At 46.2% G+C, this 19,823-nt stretch overlaps 1 protein-coding gene across 1 annotated transcript in view; it reads left to right on the top strand.

The window, feature by feature from the left end:
* The first annotated feature begins 1,686 nt into the window (after positions 1-1,686).
* Positions 1,687-19,823, top strand: part of LOC138262460 (protein FAM133-like) — a 101,239-nt gene continuing 83,102 nt past the window's right edge. The window contains exon 1 of the mRNA XM_069212355.1: positions 1,687-1,749. Coding sequence (XP_069068456.1) covers positions 1,687-1,749 — 63 coding nt within the window. The remainder of the gene's footprint in view (positions 1,750-19,823) is intronic.

Here is a 19,823-nt window from a genome sequence, read left to right as displayed (position 1 = left end):
CATCTAACCTTCGCCAAGTGAGGGTTAGACATATAGGTGACTTATCAGTTACTTATGTGCAGTGAAAAATGGCTGTGAAATAACGTGGACGTTATTTCACTCAGGCTGCAGGGGCAGCCCTGTGTAAGAATTGTCTGAGCTCCCTATGGGTGGCAAAAGAAATGCTGCAGCCCATAGGGATCTCCTGGAACCCCAATACCCTGGGTACCTAAGTACCTTATACAAGGGAATTATATGGGTGTACCACTGTGCCAATGAGAATTGGTAAAATTAGTCACTAGCCTGCAGTGACAATTTTAGAAAGCAGAGAGAGGATAAACACTGAAGTTCTGGTTAGCAGAGCCTCAGTAATACAGTTAGGCACCACACAGGGAACACATATAGGCCAAAAACGAATGAGCACTGGGGTCCTGGCTAGCAGGATCCCATTGACACATATCAAACACACTGACAACATAGGGTTTCACTATGAGCAATGGTCCCTGGCTAGCAGGATCCCAGTGAGACAGTAAAAACATCCTGACATATACTCACAAACAGGCCAAAGGTGGGGGTAACAAGGCTAGAAAGAGGCTACCTTCCTACAAGCAGCACGAGACGGGACTGTGGTCCAACCAACTGACGGTTGAGGAATCTAGACTCCATCTGCACATTGTTCCTGCCCAGCAGTTGTTGGTTAAACCATGGATTTGTGCTGAAATGTCCGAGTGTTTCTAGCTGTGGCTATCCAAAACTGTCCTGCAGACTGCCTCTCGAGGCTGAGAGACTATGTTGGTGTCTGGTATTTACTATTTTTCTACAAGTTGGTCTTGTTTTTATTTTTAATAACGTTTGGGAGGAATGCAGTGTCCTGCTGCACACACACTTGCGCTTCTGCATGAAGCATTTTCACCAGCCACTCCCTTATGGCTGGACTTTACAATCACCCTACACCCATACAACACAGGCATCAATAGTCAGGTGACCCTGCCACTAAAGGGGCCAGAGTGCACATGCTCGAAGCCAGCTCCCTACTATACATACCGGTGTCTGTGTCCGTATTCATCTGGTATGGGGGCCTAGGGCCCAGAACACTACACCACAGGTACTCTGGTGGCCACTGGGAACACTCTGGTGCAAGGGTCACTGCAAGTCCTGTGTGCGTAGGCTCTAGAGGGGCGTAGCTTCCCGGAGGTGTTGAGTGTTACACCCCCATAATAAATACATTTTCTGGAAAATAGTTGGGTACACATGCATTCAGTCTGGTATGGTGTACTGTCTGTCAGATTTCACAAGGAATTTTTACATGCACAAAGACAAAAAGGCACACTCTCTCCTTCTCTGCTTTGAAAGTCTTCTAAAATGTTGTTTTTTTTAGAAAATAATGTGTTTTCACTAACTTAGTACCCCTACTAATTTGCATTTGTCTCCCTTTCTGCTGTCCCTTAAGCCCCTCTCATGTGCCCAGATTGACATTTTATGCCAGCACGATTGTAGGAAAATCTGAAGCTCACACTCCCCCAATCTTACTAGCCAAGTTACACCCCTGTAGGCTCCGGCTAATGTTTTCTGCCAGGGATGTGCGGCATGCCACCATTCCAGGCCAGTGATTAATAGAGTGGGATAGCCGAGATGCTGAAATCCTCCCCTGGCAGCAAAGAGTGACTGTGAGCTGGAGGCTGTGGCTGACATTTGCGCCCCGGGGACATGAGCAAAGATCCTGAAGTGATGATGCTTTGCTCCTGCCCTATGAGCTCGGTGGCCTTTGAGGTGAGCATAGAGCACTGGGTGGCCCAGTGTGGTAGAGGGGCCCTAATCTGCTGTGGCTGGGGGCCACTCTCCAAGCCTGTCCTGCTACTGGGGTGACAACACAACGGGAGAGGAGAGAGAATTGAGACCCTATGCTACCTCCCCTGGGCGTGCAACAAATAACACAAGGAGTGGGGGGGTCACGTAGGTACAAAATTAAGTTAAATTGTCATGGACTGTCTGTGTCTCCCAGGCTTCGGAACCTGTTTGTGTGCTGAATGTGGTTGTCAGAAGGGGCTAAGGGGAATTTCTCCTCGTAGACTAGGTGGTCTCACACACTGTATAGTGTCATGCTTCATCATATGACCACCTACCTGAATTCAGGTAGGATAGTACCACCTGGACGGACTCAACCTCGTTGTTAAAAGAACTTGGAGGGAGTGCGGAGATAAAGTTTATTTGGATAATATTAGGATCCAGTTGTACTACAGAAAGTCTAAAATCGCCTAATCAATCACCTGTGTAATATTACACCTTTATTTGCGGTGATTGTTGCTGAGAATAAAAACACAATGGGATGCTTCTAGAGAGTAATGACTTGAAGAGTCACCAATAATTCACTGGCCAGCATGTTTCTGCCCACTAACTAGAGCCAAAGATGGCCTGAGCATTCGTCAGGGCCTGGGATCCCTTGGTTCATGCAGTAAAGGGTCATGTATTGAAAAGGGAGGGCCTACCTCTGTAGGAGGTGGCTGAATATATGTAATGAGAAGGGACTACCTGTGGATTGCTTAACAGGGTAGGCCCTGTAATTATACACACATACATTAAAGGGTGACGCTCGCTGGCGCACCTAATCCACTCCCTCCCCAATCACCTATCCGTAAGGAGAAAGTCTCCTTAGCCCGAAGCCCGGGAGACACAGACGGTCCAGAGCAATTTAACTTCATTTTGTACCTATGTGACACTCCATACTCCTTGTGTTATCTGCTACTGGGGTGTACCATACACCTGGGACCCCTATGGTGCATATCCCATTGTCTTCTGCTGGCTCCCTCCCTCCATGGGGAGAGCCAGATCAAGGGAGGCAGACCTCTGCAGCATGACACAACAGGAGGGGTTGCGTGCAGGGCCCGGCTGCACTCACTTATAATGAGTTTTACTGACTTACAATAGTTTGGAAAGATGGAGCTGATAAACAAGGAGGTTTCTCTGACTTGAGACATTACTACCCTCTCCCAGCTTCCTATTCCATTCTCCAGTGTCATCTTTCCTCCAACACACGCAGTTTTCACTTCTCTCTCCCATGAATCTCCCTTACTTCTAATGTTTACTGCTTTGCCTTACAGCCTACTTGTGTCCATGCTCTACACAGTCCAGCTCCACAGCCTCATGAATATTTATTTTGTCGTTAATTGCAGTTCTCACATATCTTTACAAAGTAGAAGTAGAAATTTAAGTCACCAAATTAGTTGTTATCATGAAGTGACTAGTCTCAAATGTATAATGGCACTACCGTTTTTGCCTGTGTCTCAATAACAGGTCAACTATTATATATTAAACTGAAATATATATACTATTTGTCCATATTTCTGGAATATTAATTTTAATTATGATGCTAACAATGATGATGATGTTATAATGACTCATCTTCTGATTTAAAATTCCATGAATGGGTTACACCTTATCACTATCGACCCAGTACATTTAGGACTGCTGTAAGACTTTCTTATGCCGAACATCTTTCCTGGCTAAAGAAAGAGGTATGAATGTCTTAAGTTTGTAAATAACTTTGTTATACCAGGATTCTTCTCTTCTTCTAAATGGTGATAGTTTAAAGAGTTCTTTGAGGGAACTGAATTTGTCTGTGGTGCTCAGGTTACAATAACACATAAGATGGCAAGCCACACCTCATACAGTAGAACACTTGTCATAGCAAGTATGAGGCATGGCTTGTCATCTCATCTTTTACTGAGTTTATACAAAAATACTTGATTAATGACCAAGACCTCTGATGATGGATCTGTACCTCATCCCTATCTATACTGAAAGTGTACTTTGAAGGCGTTGGTGAAGTGTTGTATTTGAGAAAAGGTATACCTTTGCCCAGCATCAGTTTTAGTGTCTCTTCAGTAGGGGTGTCCAGTCTGCATAGAACTTAGGGACAGATTACGAGTTTAGCGGGCAGACTGTAGTGGCGGTCTCAAGAAAACTGCTGCGCCCGTGGTCTCCTGCCCGCCGTATACGATATATACTGTGTGGACGGGGTGTTACCCACCAGCAGCACAGCAGGCTGCAATGTTGGCGATTCATACTTCATTGCTGCCATGGGCGGAGCTAACCGCCCAGCCAGTTACAAAAACACACTTGTACTGGCTGTCTCCTTGTGGCGTATCCAGATGGTGGTAGGCCGTTGCGGTACTCTGTAGGCAAAGCACCAGAACAGTGCATATTGGACGCAGTCAAAAACAACACAGCTGACACCCATTGGCCAATTGGACACACCGGCAAATCATAGTATAAAACTCACCCCCTCCCAGACCATGATCCTATGCCTTGCCACTGCAGCACAGCAAAACAAAGACCACCCATCATTGTTTTAACTTTTGTGAAATAAGGCAGCCCTTTTTACCATTCTATTTAACACTTTCCACATACTTCTTCTAATTTATTTCCCTAAATCACTTGCCTTGTTTTTTTTCAGTCCTTGTCACCCACTTTAATTTAGAGTCATGTCATGTTCTAAAAATACATGTTTTTCTGAGGATGAGTTGAGAGTCATGGTGGATGAATTCATAGGAGGGGAGCCACAATTGTTTTGAGCCCAAGTCAATGATACCCCTCTTAGCAGGAAAATGGAAATGTGGTAAAAGATAGACGACAGAATCAATGCCGTAGACATCACCTTGTGCACAAAGAAGGATATTAGGAAGAGGTAGAGTACCCAGAGGGGGAAAGGGCATTCCCTGGCCTCGAGGCAACAGATGGAGTCCCAGAAGAGTGGTGGTTGTCCTCCCAGTACCCCATTGAAATTCCCTGTGAGGAGAAGGTCTTGATCATTCTGAATCCTTAGGGCTTGACAGGAATAGCTGGGGGAGCGGAGTCTGGTAAGTTACACCACAATAACTGTAACAAAACCTCAATGTCCTTTAGGCCCACATGTCTGCTTTTGCCATTGTGTTGTCCATCTAATTTTCTAACATGCAATACCCAAAGTAACAGAGATGTTAGAATGTCAATGTGTATTGTCATTCATAACATCACACATATCAATCTCCATTACATGCCATATGTTGGAATGGGGTCTGTAATTGTGTTACTAGTAAATATCATCCCAGGACCCAGGCTACCTGTCAATATGTAAATGTGTAGTCCAACCTAACTGCAGAGTAGCAACAGGTATGTAAAATTAACCATTTGTCAAGTGATGGGAAGAAGAGAGACTGACATGATTACAGCTACCATGAGGTCCTGTTTCTGTAACTCAAAACAAGAGGCCATGGTGCTCTTGCCCATATTCACTTGTTTCCCATGTCACAACTATTGTTCACTCATCATAGAGTGCACCATTTGTCTAGCTTTTGGAGTCATTAAGTGACATGACTACAACTACCATGAGGCCCTGTTTCTGTAACTCAAAACAAGATTGATTGATTTGAAATGTATAAAGCGTAAACAATTGCCCGGGCGCATCTAGGTGCTAAGTGAACAGAGACCAGTGCAGCTAGAGGTAATACAGATGTGAAGACAAACAAAAAAAACCTTCTGGCTAGAGAGCCAGGTTTTTAAGAACTTTTGAAAGGGCAATGAGGAAGTAGCGGATTTAATTTCCAGAGGTAGAAGATTCCAATTCCGAGCTGTGCACCCGACAAAACTTCTCCCCCCAGGAGGAAAGTTTGTGAGAAAGCAAACCCAGGTTTTATGCTGTACATGAATGAAACGTTTTTCGAAGGCGAGTACCAGCCAAACCTTTCTCTAAGATATTGTGATCCTATCCCATGTAGGGACTTACAAGGGGACTTGAAAACAATGAGGCCCATATTTATACTTTTTGACGCAAACCTGCGCTAGCGCAGATTTACGTCAAAAAGTTTAATGCTTGCTACCGCCATTCCAACGCGCCAGTAGGGCACCTTATTTATAGAATGATGGTAGCCGGCGCTGCAGCCTGGTTAGCGTCAAAATAAGTTACGCTAACCGGGCAGCGGAGGCATAGGGAAGACTGGGGGTTGTGCGTCAAAGAATGTTGCAAGTCAGGTTAGAGTCAAGAATATTGACTCTAACCTGACTAGCGCCATCTTTTGATGCACAACCCCCATGGAAATGACTCCTGTCTTAGCAAGACAGGAGCCATGCCCCCCTGCGTCAATGGCCATGCCCAGGGGACTTCAGTTCCCTGGGCATGGCCATTGGGCACAATGGCATGTCAGGGGTCCCAAGTTAGGCACCCCTATGCCACTTCTACATAAATAAAAAAATACTTACCTCTACTTACCGTAGATGGGTCCCCCCCATCCATGGGTGTCCTCCAGGGGTGGGCGAGGGTGGCAGGGGGTGTCCCTGGGGGCAGGGAAGGGCAACTGCGGACTGCTTCCATGGTCGGAGACTATGGAAATGAGCCCACAGGTCCCTTAATGCCTGCCCTGACCCAGGCGTTAAAAAATTACTCTAAACTGGTTTAGAGTCATTTTTTAAGGCCCTCCCCCTCCGTTGCGTCATTTTTGCACGGGAGTATATATAAGGCGCAAAGGCCTTAGAGTAATTTTTTGCCTTGGAATGCCTACCTTGCATCTTGTTAACTCAAGGTAGGTTTCCATGGTAACAAAATGACTCAAACTCCATACATTTGGCACAAGACGGGTCTAGCGCCAAAGTATAAATATGGAGTTAGGTTTGCGCTGGATTTGCGTAAAAATAAATTACACAAATCCGGTGCAAACAGAGTATAAATATGCCCCTATGTTTCCTATGACTGGTAGACAGTGCAACCGGTGAATGGCTTACCTGGCTGAATGAAATCTACAAACATTTAGTAACAGCTGTGTTGCTGCATTCTGAAGGATCTGCAACGTATGCAACACGGTTTTCGAAAGACTTTGATATAGACCATTGCAGCAGTCAATCCAAGATAGTACAAGGGCTATGACCACTGCTTTCAGCAGGTCCACAGGAATATACGGCTGTATTTTCCTGATAGCTCTAAAGATAAAGAAGGTATATGAGGTGACTTTGTTGACTTGATCTTTGTAGATGAGTCTCTCATCTAAAATGACACCAAGATTCTTTACCTCCTTGACTGGGGTCAGAAGGGGGGCACATTTGTCTGGCTACCTGGAAGAGGGCCAGAAGGATGTATTATTACCAAAAAGAATCAGTTCCGTGTTTGAGGAGTTTAATTTGAAAGTGTTAGAAATGGGGTCTCTGGTTGGTAGTCAGTTTGTACTCTGTCCAAGCAGGGACCCTCACTCTAGTCAGGGCAAGGGAAATACACACTTAGAAAACTCCTGCTCACCACCTCGGTAGCTTGGCACACGCAGTCAGGCTTATCTCAAAGGCAATGTGTAAAGTATTTGTACCAACACACACAGTAATACAGTAAAAACACTACAAAATGGACACCACACTATTTTAGAAAAATAGGTAATATTTATCTAAATCAAACAAGACCAAAATGGCAAAACTCCAACATACAGGAGTCAAGATATGAATTTTCAAAAGAAAAAGAGTCTTATTCCTTAGAAAACAATGGAAATGTTGATTTTACACAAAGTACCTGGTAGGCGTAAAAAATAAAGCTGCACAGGCGAGAGTGCGTGTAGCAGGCTGGCCTGGTTTGTAGTGGTTACCACAGGTACTTACGCCTTATACCAGGTCCAGTTATCCCTTATTAGTGAAATGTAGTCAGTGTCTAGAAGCCAGGCTGTCCAAAGGTAGCTGTAGACAGAGCAGTCGAAGCTGAACTAGGAGGCCTGCAAAGCTCTTTCAGTACCACTGTAGTCACACCGTACTTATACATAAGAAAGACAATACTTGGTGTTACCAAAAATAAAGGTACTTTATTTTAGTGACACAAGGCCAAAAATGTCTTAGAGGCTATACTCCCTTAGAAGGTAGGTAAATTACACACTATATACATTAGTAACCAAAAATAGGTAAGTAAACAGTCAGAAAATAGTGCAAATAGTGAAAATCACAATAGATTGCAATGGGCCTAGGGGGAACACAAACCATATACTGAAATAGTGGAATGTGAAAGTCACTTTCCCACCTAGGCAAGTTTAGTGTGTAGAGGGGTGCTGGGAGTGTGAGAAACCACCAAAGGTAAGTAAAATACCCCATCCCTAAGCCCAGGAAAGCAGGAGTAAAACACAGCAAGTTTCCTAAAACACACTAGAAGTTGTGATAGAAGATAATGCAAGAACTGGAAGAGACTGCAAGACACCGATGATGGGTTCCTGGACTTGAAGACCTGTGGAAGAAGGGGACCAAGTCCAAGAAGCACTGAAGAGTCTAGGAAGTACAGGAGTCCCTGCTAACCCAGATGAAGGTGCAAAAGAGGAACCACTGGTGAGAAGACAAATCAGTACTGCACCAAAGAAGACAGATTCCTGGTTGGTGCAAAAGATGTCCCACGCCGGATGAATGCAGTTCTGAGTTGCTTCATAGGATTCTGCCAATAAGCCTTGGTAAATGCAAAACGTGCTTTCAGAAACAAATGGTGCTGCCCGAGCCCAGGAAGCACCAGGTCAACTCTACCCAGAAGGGGGAGACAGAGGGGGCTCTCGGCAACTCAGAGATCCCTCAGAAGACCAGGCAGCTCACACAGGAGTCCCACAGCACAGCACTTCAGTTGTTGCAGCACTTCACAAGGGGATCCCATACTGCCAGGGAACAACTCATTGATCTGAGCATTACCGGATAGAGTGCTAGGAACCAGGGATACACTGTGCATGAAGGACTTCTTGGAAAATAGCACAGCAGCCCTAGGAGCTGCAAAACACTTGGTGCACAGTGGTACCGCCTGGCACGGGGATGCAAGCTCTTACCTCCAAAAAATGTGGACAGCTGGACTTTTGGACAGTCAGAGTCACTTTATTCTACCACCTGTGTTCCAGGATCCATGCTCGTCATTGGGAGGGGGGACCCAGAGTACTGGTCGTCACTGCAGAGAAGCTCCTGCTGATGCCGTGAAGTGACGCCTTCACTCCATGGGAGATTCCTTTGGTTCTTCTTGTGCATGATGAAGACAGGCAGTCCTCAGAGCGTGCACGACCTGGAAACTGTTGCAGTTGCTGGCAGGAGCTGAAGTTACAGAGTTGCAGACGCCTTCTTGGATACTTTGCTGCAGTTGTAGAGTTCCTGGAGCAGTTCTGTTGTTGATCCGACGGTAGAAGATGAAGTAAAGGATGGAGAGGATCCCTGCTGGAGTATTGCAATCCGAATCTGAGGAAACACCGACAGGAGAAACCCTAAATAGCCCTCAGAGGGGAATTGGTCACCTAACCAGGTATAGGCCTACCAGGAGGGGTCACTGATGTCACCTGCTGGCACTGGCCACTCAGATGCTCCCAGAGTTCCCTGAACATCCGGAAAACAAGAAGGCAGAACCCAGGGACACTCCGGAGGAGCTCTGGGCACCACCCCTGGGATGGCGATGAACAGGGGAGTCGTCACTCCCCTTTCCTTTGTTCAGTTTTTCCAGTGTAGAGTGGATTATGCAAGGAGGGCACCATCTGTGCCCTTCAAAGCACTTCTAGATGCATTTAACACCTATTACCAAAGGGAGAGGGTGTAACACCCCTCTCCTAAAGGAAATGCTTTGTTCTGCCTTCCTGGGATTGAGCTGCTCAAGCCCCAGGAGGGCAGAAGCCTGTCTGTGAGGTTGCAGCAGCTGTGGCTGCAATGAAAGCCTCAGAAGACTGGAATGGCAGTACTGGGGGTCCATGGTGGAGCCTCAAAGGTGCATGGAATTGGCCCCCCAATACCAGAATCAGATTAGGGGAACAATTTCTTAATCCTAGACTCCTCACATGGCCATAGTCAGAGTTATCATTGTGAAGCTACATATATGTGTTGACCTATATATTGTGCACACTTATAATGGTTTTCCCGCACTCATGAAGTCTGGGAAAATGGGCCTGGGCGATGTGGGGGCACCTTTGCTAGTGCAGAGGTGCCCTCACACACAGGTACTATGCACCTAGCCTTCAGGGTCTGAAGGTTAGACATATAGGTGACTTCTAAGTTACATGGTGCAGTGAAAATGGCTGTGAAATAGAGCTTGCACTATTTAACTCAGGCTGCAATGGCGGTCCTGAAGAAGTGTTTGTATGAGCTCCTTATGGGAGGGAAAAGAAATGCTGCAGCCCATAGGATCTCCTGGAACCCCGATGCCCTGGGTACCTAGGTACCATGTACCAGGGACTTATAAGGGGGGTCCAGTATGTCAATTTGGAGTGAAATACTGGGTTACCAATATGTAAGTAAACATTTGGAATTAGAGAATGCATGAGCAATGGAGTTCTGGTTAGCAGGACTCAAGTGACATAGTCAAGCATACTGACAAAAAGGTAAAACATACTGACATGTAGGCCACAAACTATGAGCACTGGGGTCCTGGCTAGCAGGATCCGAGTGAGACAGTAAAAACACACTGACAAACACTGACAAGCAGGCCAAAAATGGGGGTAACCATGCTAGAAAGAGGCTACTTTCTCACAGTGTGTTGAAAAATTCAGCGATGTGTTGATTCCTTACTTGCGAGTGAGGCCGTGCATTCTTTCTTCTCCAGTCGGATTGGCGATGCATCATTTTTCTCTCCCATAAGAGGGAGATCCATCGATTTCTGGATGGGCACCTCGGATCTGCGCAGGCTTGCGTTGATTTTTGACGCCCTGCAATGATGCATGAGAAATCCGGTTGCACAGTGTTGGAAAACCTCGCTGCGTGAGGTTTGCGCTGTTATCAGCAGCTATAAGCAGGTGTTTCTCCAGCTGCGATGCATCGATCTCCCATTCACAATGCAGGTGGAGTGTCGATTTAATCCATGAAGCTGGTGGCGGGTCGTTTTTCAGCTGTGTTGCTGGTGGGGTGTCAGTTTTTTTGCCGTACGTTGTTCTGTGCGTGGATTTCTGTCATTGTTCTGCCAACGTCACCTCTCAGTGGTCCAGAGACTGGATAACACTTAGCAGTGCAGGAGTCTCAGCAGAGAATCCACGTGCTGGCAGAGGAAGTCTTTGATGGCCCTGAGACTTCAAAACAGAAGGCAAGCTCAGTTCCAGTTGCTGGAGATTCTTCACAAGCAGCAATATACCACAAAGCCCAGCCTTTGTCCTCTCTCAGGCAGAAGCAGCAGCTACATGGCATCCCAGCAAAGCACAGTCACAGGCAAAGGGGCAGAACTCCTCCTCCAGCTCTTTATCTTTTCTCCTTGGCAGAGATTCCTCTTGAATCCAGAAGTAATGTAACAATCTGGGGTTTTGGGTCCACTACTTATACCCCTTTCTGCCTTTGAAGTAGGCAAACTTCAAAGGAAAGTCTCTGTTGTTCACAAGATCCTGCCTGGCTCCAAACCTACGCCCAGGGGTGGGAGACTGCATTGTGTGAGGGCAGGCACAGCCCATTCAGGTGTAAGTGACCACTCCTCTCTCTACTCTAGCCCAGATGGCTCATCAGGATATGCAGGCTATGCCCCAGCTCCCTTTGTGTCACTGTCTAGAGGGGATTCACAAACAGCCCAACTGTCAGTCTGACCCAGACAAGGAATACACAAGCAGGCAGTCACAGAATGGTTTAAGCAAGAAAATGCCCACTTTCTAAAAGTAGCATTTTTGAAACAGACAATTTAAAAAACAACTTTACCAAAATATGTATTTTGAAATTATGAGTTCAGAGACCCCAAACTCCAAATCGCTATTTGCTTTCAAAGAGAAACTGCACTTTAAGGATATTTAAAGGCAGCCCCCATGTTATCCTGTGAGAGAGAGAGGCCTTGCGACAGTGAAAACCGAATTTGGCAGTATTTCACTGTTAGGACGTGTAAAACACATCAGTAAATGTCCCACCTTTAACATACACTGCATTTTGCCCATGGCACTACCTAGGGCCTACCTTAGGGGTGCCTTACATGTTTAAGAAGGGAAGGTTTGGGCCTGGCAAGTGGGTACACTTGCCAGGTCGAATCCACAGTTTAAACCTGCACACATACACACTGCAGTTGCTGTGCTATGTTTACAGGGCTACTCATGTGGGTGGCACAACCAGTGCTGCAGGACCACTAGTAGCATTTGATTTACAGGCCCTAGTCTCCTCTAGTGCACTTTTCCAGGGACCTACTAGTAAATTAAATATGCCAATCATGGAACAGCCAATTACACATACAATTTACACATAGGGAGCACTTGCACTTTAGCATGGATCAGTTGTGGTAAAGTGCCCAGAGTAACAAAAACAGCAAAAACAGAGTCCAGTACACAGCAACAACCTGGGATGCAGAGGCAAAAAGTTAGGGGAGACCATGCCACGGATTCCAGGTCTAACACATGCAATTGTAGCCCATCCAATGTCTTGCAACACTCATACAATTCTGAAAAGTGTCACTCAGTTCAGGACCTTTGCTGGAAAGGAAAACCACAATTTGGCTGTCATTAGCATATGAAACTAGTGAGAACCCAAAAAATGTCACCAAAGAGGCCAGAGGTGTAAAATAAAAACTAAAAAGAGTAGGACTCAAATATGAGCACTGGGGAACCCCACACGGCAGAGAAAATGGATCTGAGGTGATGCCTTTTAGGGATAATGATTGCTTGCGATCTGTGAGAAAGGACTGCGATAAGGAGAGAGCAGCTCCTTCCAGTCCTATGCCCTCTAAACGGTCAAGAAACAAAGTATGGTTGACCGTATCAAATTCTGCCGATAACTGAAGAAGGCTATTGTGCTCTTGTCCATATTCACTTGTTTGCCATGTCACAACTAATGTTCACTCATCATGGAGTCTACCGTTTGTCTAATGTTAGGAGTCAGAATGTGACATGATAAAAACTGCCATGACTCCCTGTTTCTGTAACTCAAAACTAGAGCCCATTGTTCTCCTGCCTATATTCACTTGTTTGCCATGTCACAACTGATGTTCACATATCATGGACTATGCAATTTACATATCATGCTTTACTTAGAGACTTGTTTGCCTACCTAGCTTGATGTTATCCTGGTATCCACAAATGAAATTAATGATGGCATGAATGACACCTTACCAAGTGTGTACATCAATTATTTGTAAGGCATTAAGCTGAATCAGCTGATTGGAAGTGGCAGGTAACCCACTGACTGTGCCCTGCTCACATGCTGACCACTGCTACATATACAACCAAGTTGTGTGTTCGCTTGTATCTTACACTACTAGGCTTTGGAACGGTCAAGTACACGTGTTACTTCTCCACTGTGTTAGCTTAACTGTTTTCCATCATGTTCATTCCTTCATCTAAAATGCAACTTATCAGCACATCTAATCAGCTGCTCAATTCTAATACAGTTTTTGTAACCTCTACAAATGTCATGTATGTCAACATCTTCAATACCATGGAAATATACCACAATAGGAAACCCTACCTATTACCATTTTCTAGGTCCCTACTTACTGTGACACAAAACATTTGGATCTAGATTCCACACTTCCACCAATAGCAATGTACTCTACTTCACAGCAGGTCAATCTGGCATAACACCAGGGCAGAGAATGTCTACCGAACAGACTCCTAACCCATCCCCGGATGAAGCCCTCAGTGATGACAACACTCTGGACATGTGGACGTAGATGACTGATCTGGCACATCTGGTAAGCCTGGTCAGACAGCAACAGTGAGTCTCACTGTGCCAACACCAACTCCTCCTACCTCAGCTGTGACAACAACATTATCCCCAACCTGTGTATCTAGCACAGTTAGTACAATCCTGTGCCTCCAGTCCTGGATCATGAAGTGCAAAGCACCAGCCCTGACACAGAGGGACAAGGACCCAGTTGGAGACAGTACCCTGGGCCAAAGGGCACAGGCTTGTGGGGGCAGCATACATCGGAGGTATGCTGTGGGCCAGCAGAGTGAGGCCACTGGGGCCACTCATGACCAGGATACCATCAGCCGAGTCTTGGGGGTCTATCAGATAGCTAAGTGAAATTAAGCAGCTGCAGAGGAACATGGACCAACAGATGGAGGGCCATAACTCTAACATCGGTATCCTAACAGGGGTGCTGATGGACATACCTACAACCCTGAGCAGGGCTTTTCCAACACCATCTACCCCTGCCTGTAATGCAACTACATCAAGCCCATCTACATTTGTGGCAGCCATAGGAAGGGAGGCCCTGCCAGAGGAAGAAACACCAGACAGCATGCCCTCTGAAGCAGCTGAACAAACCCCATCCTCGCAAGCGGGGACATCCATGTAAATATCGAGGAGGTGCAGATGGCAAGACACCCACCACTACCAGCAAGAAACCTCAGCCTTAATGTACTCAATTGTGTGTCACACATACACTCAGTGGGCTAATTCTAGACACTATTTCATTTCTGATAGGAGGCGTAATCTGGACTTTGATTTTCAGATGATTTGGCATCTACATCTATGGTTTCATTCACCATGACTGACTACTTCACTTTTCTTTTACGTTTGTTTTTGCACCAAGTATGTCTTCACCTCTACCACTTTAATAAATTCACAAGTCACAACTCATTGTCTGCTGTGGTAAATTTCACATTTAGCAATATAGATCTGTAATACCATGTGAACTATACAATGACAAAACAAGCTACTTGTGTAAGCATGGATATGTTTAGCTCAGGATCACAACCATGTCACACCAACACATACATAAAAAGGTCTTGTCTAAAAATATTTTATTTACATTGTTCAAATCATAGGCTGCGTGATCTCAGAAACATAGCAAATCAAACATGTCCGAATCATGTTGTGTACGTGATCAAATTTACATGTACAGACCTCCAGAACATGGAAGAAGGGATATATCAGACAATGTCCTGTAGAATAGGCAACAATAAAATTGGTTAATGTCATCAGCTGGAGCCATATCGCCTAACTCACAAAAGGAATGCAACATCATATAATGCAAGACACAGGTGGCAGTAGAACAGATTCTGATCACAGTGCCATTTTAATCCAATGCTTCTGCATCTGGTGGCATGGCACAAACAAATGTTTGTGGGTGTGCCACAGGAACTTGGGCCTGCAATGATGAAACACATCAACAGCTACATATAGTTCATATAAAAAGAGTGATTAGCAAATGTGAAGCGAAACTACCATGAATTCACCTACAACTACATATTTTATGAGCACATATAAAATACATAATGCATCATGGCCACCACATGACAAAGAAGAAGTCCAATGGAGTCTCCTTAACTTCCAACCTATCACTATGTAAGCTGTCTTGGCACAGGCGTGTACACCCAAAGTCTGTGACATACATTTCCAGGAACAATCCATGTCCACTTCGTGTGTCCCAACAGCATCATATGCCTGCTAAAGTCACATCTCTGAAATGTCCAAATGAACATTCCATGGTGAAGCTACCTAAACAAACACAAAAACAAAGAGGTTAGCTATGAAACCAGACATATAACACAATTCGCATAGCAAATGTCTGGAGAACACAGCCCATGACAAAAATATGACATAAAGCTACATTAACAAAATGAGGATGTGTCAAAATCTTCATCACCAAACACCCTTTGACAGGTTTTGCCAGAGCTTCAGCTTCCTAACATTTTTACAAACATACTCCTCACATCATCACAACAAAAGTTAATTGTACAGTCAAAGTCATGACATCTCATGACATACTTACACTCATGAGAAGAAACCACCGATGAAGAAGAACAGTCAGTACTGCACGCAAGAAGACAGGTGCAGGTTCCTGGTTGGAGCAGATGATGTCTCACGCCGGATGGAGGATTGCAGTCTGGTTTGTGTCACTGGGTTTTGTCAACAGGCCTTGGCACACGCAAAGCTCACAGTTAGTGGAAAATGGCGCTGCCTGGGACCAGGAGGGACCTGGTGGACTCTTCCCAGGAGGGGGAGACAGAAGGGGATCTCAGAAAGTCAGAGAGCCCTCAGAAGACCAGGAAGCACACACAGGAGTCTCACAGCACGGGCACAAAGAAGGTGCAAAAGGAGGCCCATGCAGCACTACACAAAGGGATCCCATGCCGCCGGAGAACCACGATGGAGGCTGTGCATCGCAGAAAGGAGTGCTGGGGGCCGGAGCTGCACGGTGCATGAAGAAGTTCATGGAAGGATGCCAACAAGCATTGGCAACTGCAAAAGACATGGTGCACGAGGGTACTGTCTTGCGTAGGGAGGCACGCTCTTACCTCCACCAAAGTTAGACAGTTGGATGTCTGGACTGTCTGGACCACTTCAGTCCACCACCCATGATGCTGGATTCACATACTTCATCAGGAGAGGGGACCCAAGCCACTGGCCGTCGCTGAAGAGGGATTGCCTGCTGAAGCAGGGAAGTGACTCCTTCTCTTTAAGGGAGATTCCTCCGTTCTCCTGGTGCAGGCTGAAGACTGACTGTCCTCTGAGGATGCAAGACCGGGAAACAGTTGCAGTTGCTGGCAGGAGCTGAAGATACAATGTTGCAGAAGTCGTCATTGGTTCTTTGTTACATTTGTAGAGTTTCTGGAGTGTCCAGATACAGTCTTTTCGGTAAGAAGGTGAAGTAAAGGATACAGAGGATTCCTGCTGGAGTCTTGCAGTCTGAATCTGAAGAACCACCCAAGAGAGAGACCCTAAATAGCCCTGAAAGGGGGATTGGTCAGCCACACAGGTAAGCACCTATTATGGGAGGGCTCTGACGTCACCTGCTGGCACTGGCCATTCAGATGCTCCCAGAGTTCCCTGCCACCTTGGAATCCAAGACGTCAAAACTCAAGGACCCTCTGGAGGAGGTCTGAGCACCACCACTGGGGTGGTGATGGACAGGGGGTGGCCACTCCCCTTTCCTTTGTCCAGTTTTGCGCAAAAGCAGGGACTGGGGTTCCCTGAACCGGTATAGACTGGATTATATAAGGAGGGCACCATCTGTGCCCTTCAAAGCATTCCCAGAGGTTCTCGGAGGTTACCCCTCCCATGACTGTAACACCTATTTCCAAGGGGAAAGGGTGTAAAATCCCTCTCCCAAAGGAAATCATTTGTTCTGCCTTCCTGGGTTTGAGCTGCTCAAGCAACAGAAGGGTAAAAACCTGTCTGCGAGGTGGCAGTAGATGGGGCTGCCTGGAAAACCTCAGAAGGCTGTAATGTCAGTACTGGGGGTCCTCAAAGGAGTGCATAGAATCATACAACCAATGCTTGTAAAAACTTTGAGGTATGATTCCAACATGTTTGATACCAAACATGCCCACATTCAGAGTTACCATTGAGAAGCTGCACATAGGTAGTGAACTATGTGCAGTGCACACAGAAAATGGCATCCCCACACTCACGAAGTCCAGGATAATGGTCCTGGACGACGTGGGGGGCACCTTTGCTACTTCAGGGGTGCCCTCACACACAGGTACTCTGCACCCAGCATTCAAGGTTGGAAGGCCTGACACATAGGTGACTTCTAAGTGACCTGGTGCAGTGTAAACAGCTGTGAAATGGTTTATGCACCATTTCACACAGGCTGCAATGGCAGTCCTGTAGAAGCCTTTGCATGGGCTCCCTATGGGTGGCAAAATAAATGTTACAGCCCATAGGAACCCCCTGGGACGCCAATGCCCTGGGTACCTAGGTACCATATACTGGGGACTTCTAAGGGGGGACCAGTATGCCAATTTTGGGTGATATACTGGGTTACCAGTATACAGTGACAAAATTTAGAGGCGAGAGAGCACTAGCACCGGGGACCTGATTAGCAGGATCCCATTGAACACAGCTAAACACACTGACATCATGCAGAAATTGGGGGTGACGTGCCAAAAAGAGGGTACTTTCCTACAATACAAAGGATATACATGTTATGGAATGTGGAGCCCTGTACTTTGTGTACCCAACAGGCCACTTGTCTTCAGTGTGTCACCCACATCAAACAACATGAGCTGATCGATTGCTGTATTCAACCATATGTCTGTTAAAGAGAATATATTTTCACTTGTACCCAACAGACCACGTCTCTTCAGTGAGCCAAGAGTGATGCTACCTTACTACTGTGTCTCATGTGATGGTGGTCCTGTTACATTTGACATAACATACAATGCACTTTGGGTACAGTCAGTGAGCAATACTCCCTCATGATAAGTGGGCCATGTACAGTTCCATTAGTTAGCAAACATCACTAGTGCCATCATTATTTGAACCTACCTGTTGGCATGTGTACCTTTCACTTTTGTAGCATAATTTACACCACTGTAGGAAAGTACCATCTTGCCTGGCATGTTACCCCCATTTTTACTTGTGTGTCAGTTTGTTTTTGCCTGTCTCATTGGGATCCTGCTAGCCAGGACCCCAGTGCTCATAGTTTGTGGCGTGAATGTGTTCCCTGTGTGGTGCCTAACTGTGTCCCTGAGGCTCTGCTAACCAGAACCTCAGTGCTTATGCTCTCTCTGCCTTTAAAATTGTCACTGCAGGTTAGTGACCGTTTTTACCAATTCTGATTGGCACACTGTATAGGAAAGTACCATCTTGCCTGGCATGTTGCCCCCATTTTTACTTGTGTGTCAGTTTGTTTCTGACTTTCTCACTGGGATCCCGCTAGCCAGGACCCCAGTGCTCATAGTTTGTGGCCTAAATGTGTTCCCTGTGTGGTGCCTAACTGTATCACTGAGGCTCTGCTAACCAGAACCTCAGTGTTTATGCTCCCTCTGCTTTTAAAGTTGTCACTGCAGGCTAGTGACTAATTTTATCAATTCTGATTGGCAAACTGGAACACCCTTATAATCACCTAGTATATGGTACCTAGGTACCCAGGGTAGTGGGGTTCCAGGAGATACCTATGGGCTGCAGCATTTATTTTGCCACACATAGGGAGCTCTGACAATTCTTACACAGGACTGCCACTGCAGCCTGAGTGAAATAACGTCCACGTTATTTCACAGCCATTTTACACTGCACTAACTTAAGTCACCTATATGTCTAACACTCACTTAGTGAAGGTTAGGTGCAAAGTTACTAAGTTTGAGGGCACCCTTGCACTAGCCAAGGTGCTCCCACATTGTTCAGGGCAATTTCCCCGGACTTTGTTAGTGCGGGGACACCATTACACCTGTGCACTACATATAGGTCAATACCTACATGTAGCTTCACAATGGTAACTCTGAATATGGCCATGTAACATGTTTAAGATCATGGAATTGTCACCCCATGTCAAATCTGGTATTGGGGTGCCAATCCCATGCATTCCAGGGGCTCTAGCATGGACCCCGGGTAGTGCCAAACTAGCTCTCTGGGGTTTTCACTGCAGCTACAGCTGATGCCAACCCACAGACAGGTGTCTGCCCTCCTGGGGTCTAAGCAGCCCAGTCCCAGGAAGGCAGAACAATGGGTTTCCTCTGAGAGAGGGTGTTACACCCTCTCCATTTGGAAATAGGTGTTAAGGGCTGGGGAGGAGTAGCCTCCCCCAGCCTCTGGAAATGCTTTGAAGGGCACAGATGGTGCCCTTCTTGCATAAGCCAGTCTACACCGGTTCAGGGATCCCCCAGCCCCTACCCTGGCGTGAAACTGGACAAAGGAAAGGGGAGTGACCACTCCCCTATCCATCACCACCCCAGGGGTGGTGCCCAGAGCTCCTCCAGTGTGTCCCAGATCTCTGCCATCTTGAATGCAGAGGTGTGAGGGCACAATGGAGGCCTCTGAGTGGCCAGTGCCAGCATGTGACGTCAGAGACCCCTCCTGATAGGTGTTACCTGGTTAGGTGGCCAATCCTCCTCTGAGGGCTATTTTGGTCTCTCCTGTGGGTTTCTAACCAGATAACGTATGCAAGAGCTCACCAGAGTTCCTCTGCATCTCTCTCTTCAACTTCTGCCAAGGATTGACTGCTGACTGCTCCAACGCCTGCAGAACCGCAACAAAGTAGCAAGATGACTACCAGCAACAAT

Source organism: Pleurodeles waltl, chromosome 10 (assembly GCF_031143425.1).
Source record: "Pleurodeles waltl isolate 20211129_DDA chromosome 10, aPleWal1.hap1.20221129, whole genome shotgun sequence".
Lineage (NCBI taxonomy): Eukaryota > Metazoa > Chordata > Amphibia > Caudata > Salamandridae > Pleurodeles > Pleurodeles waltl.
Note: the sequence above shows the minus strand (reverse complement) of the source record. Positions and strands in the feature narration are given on the sequence as shown.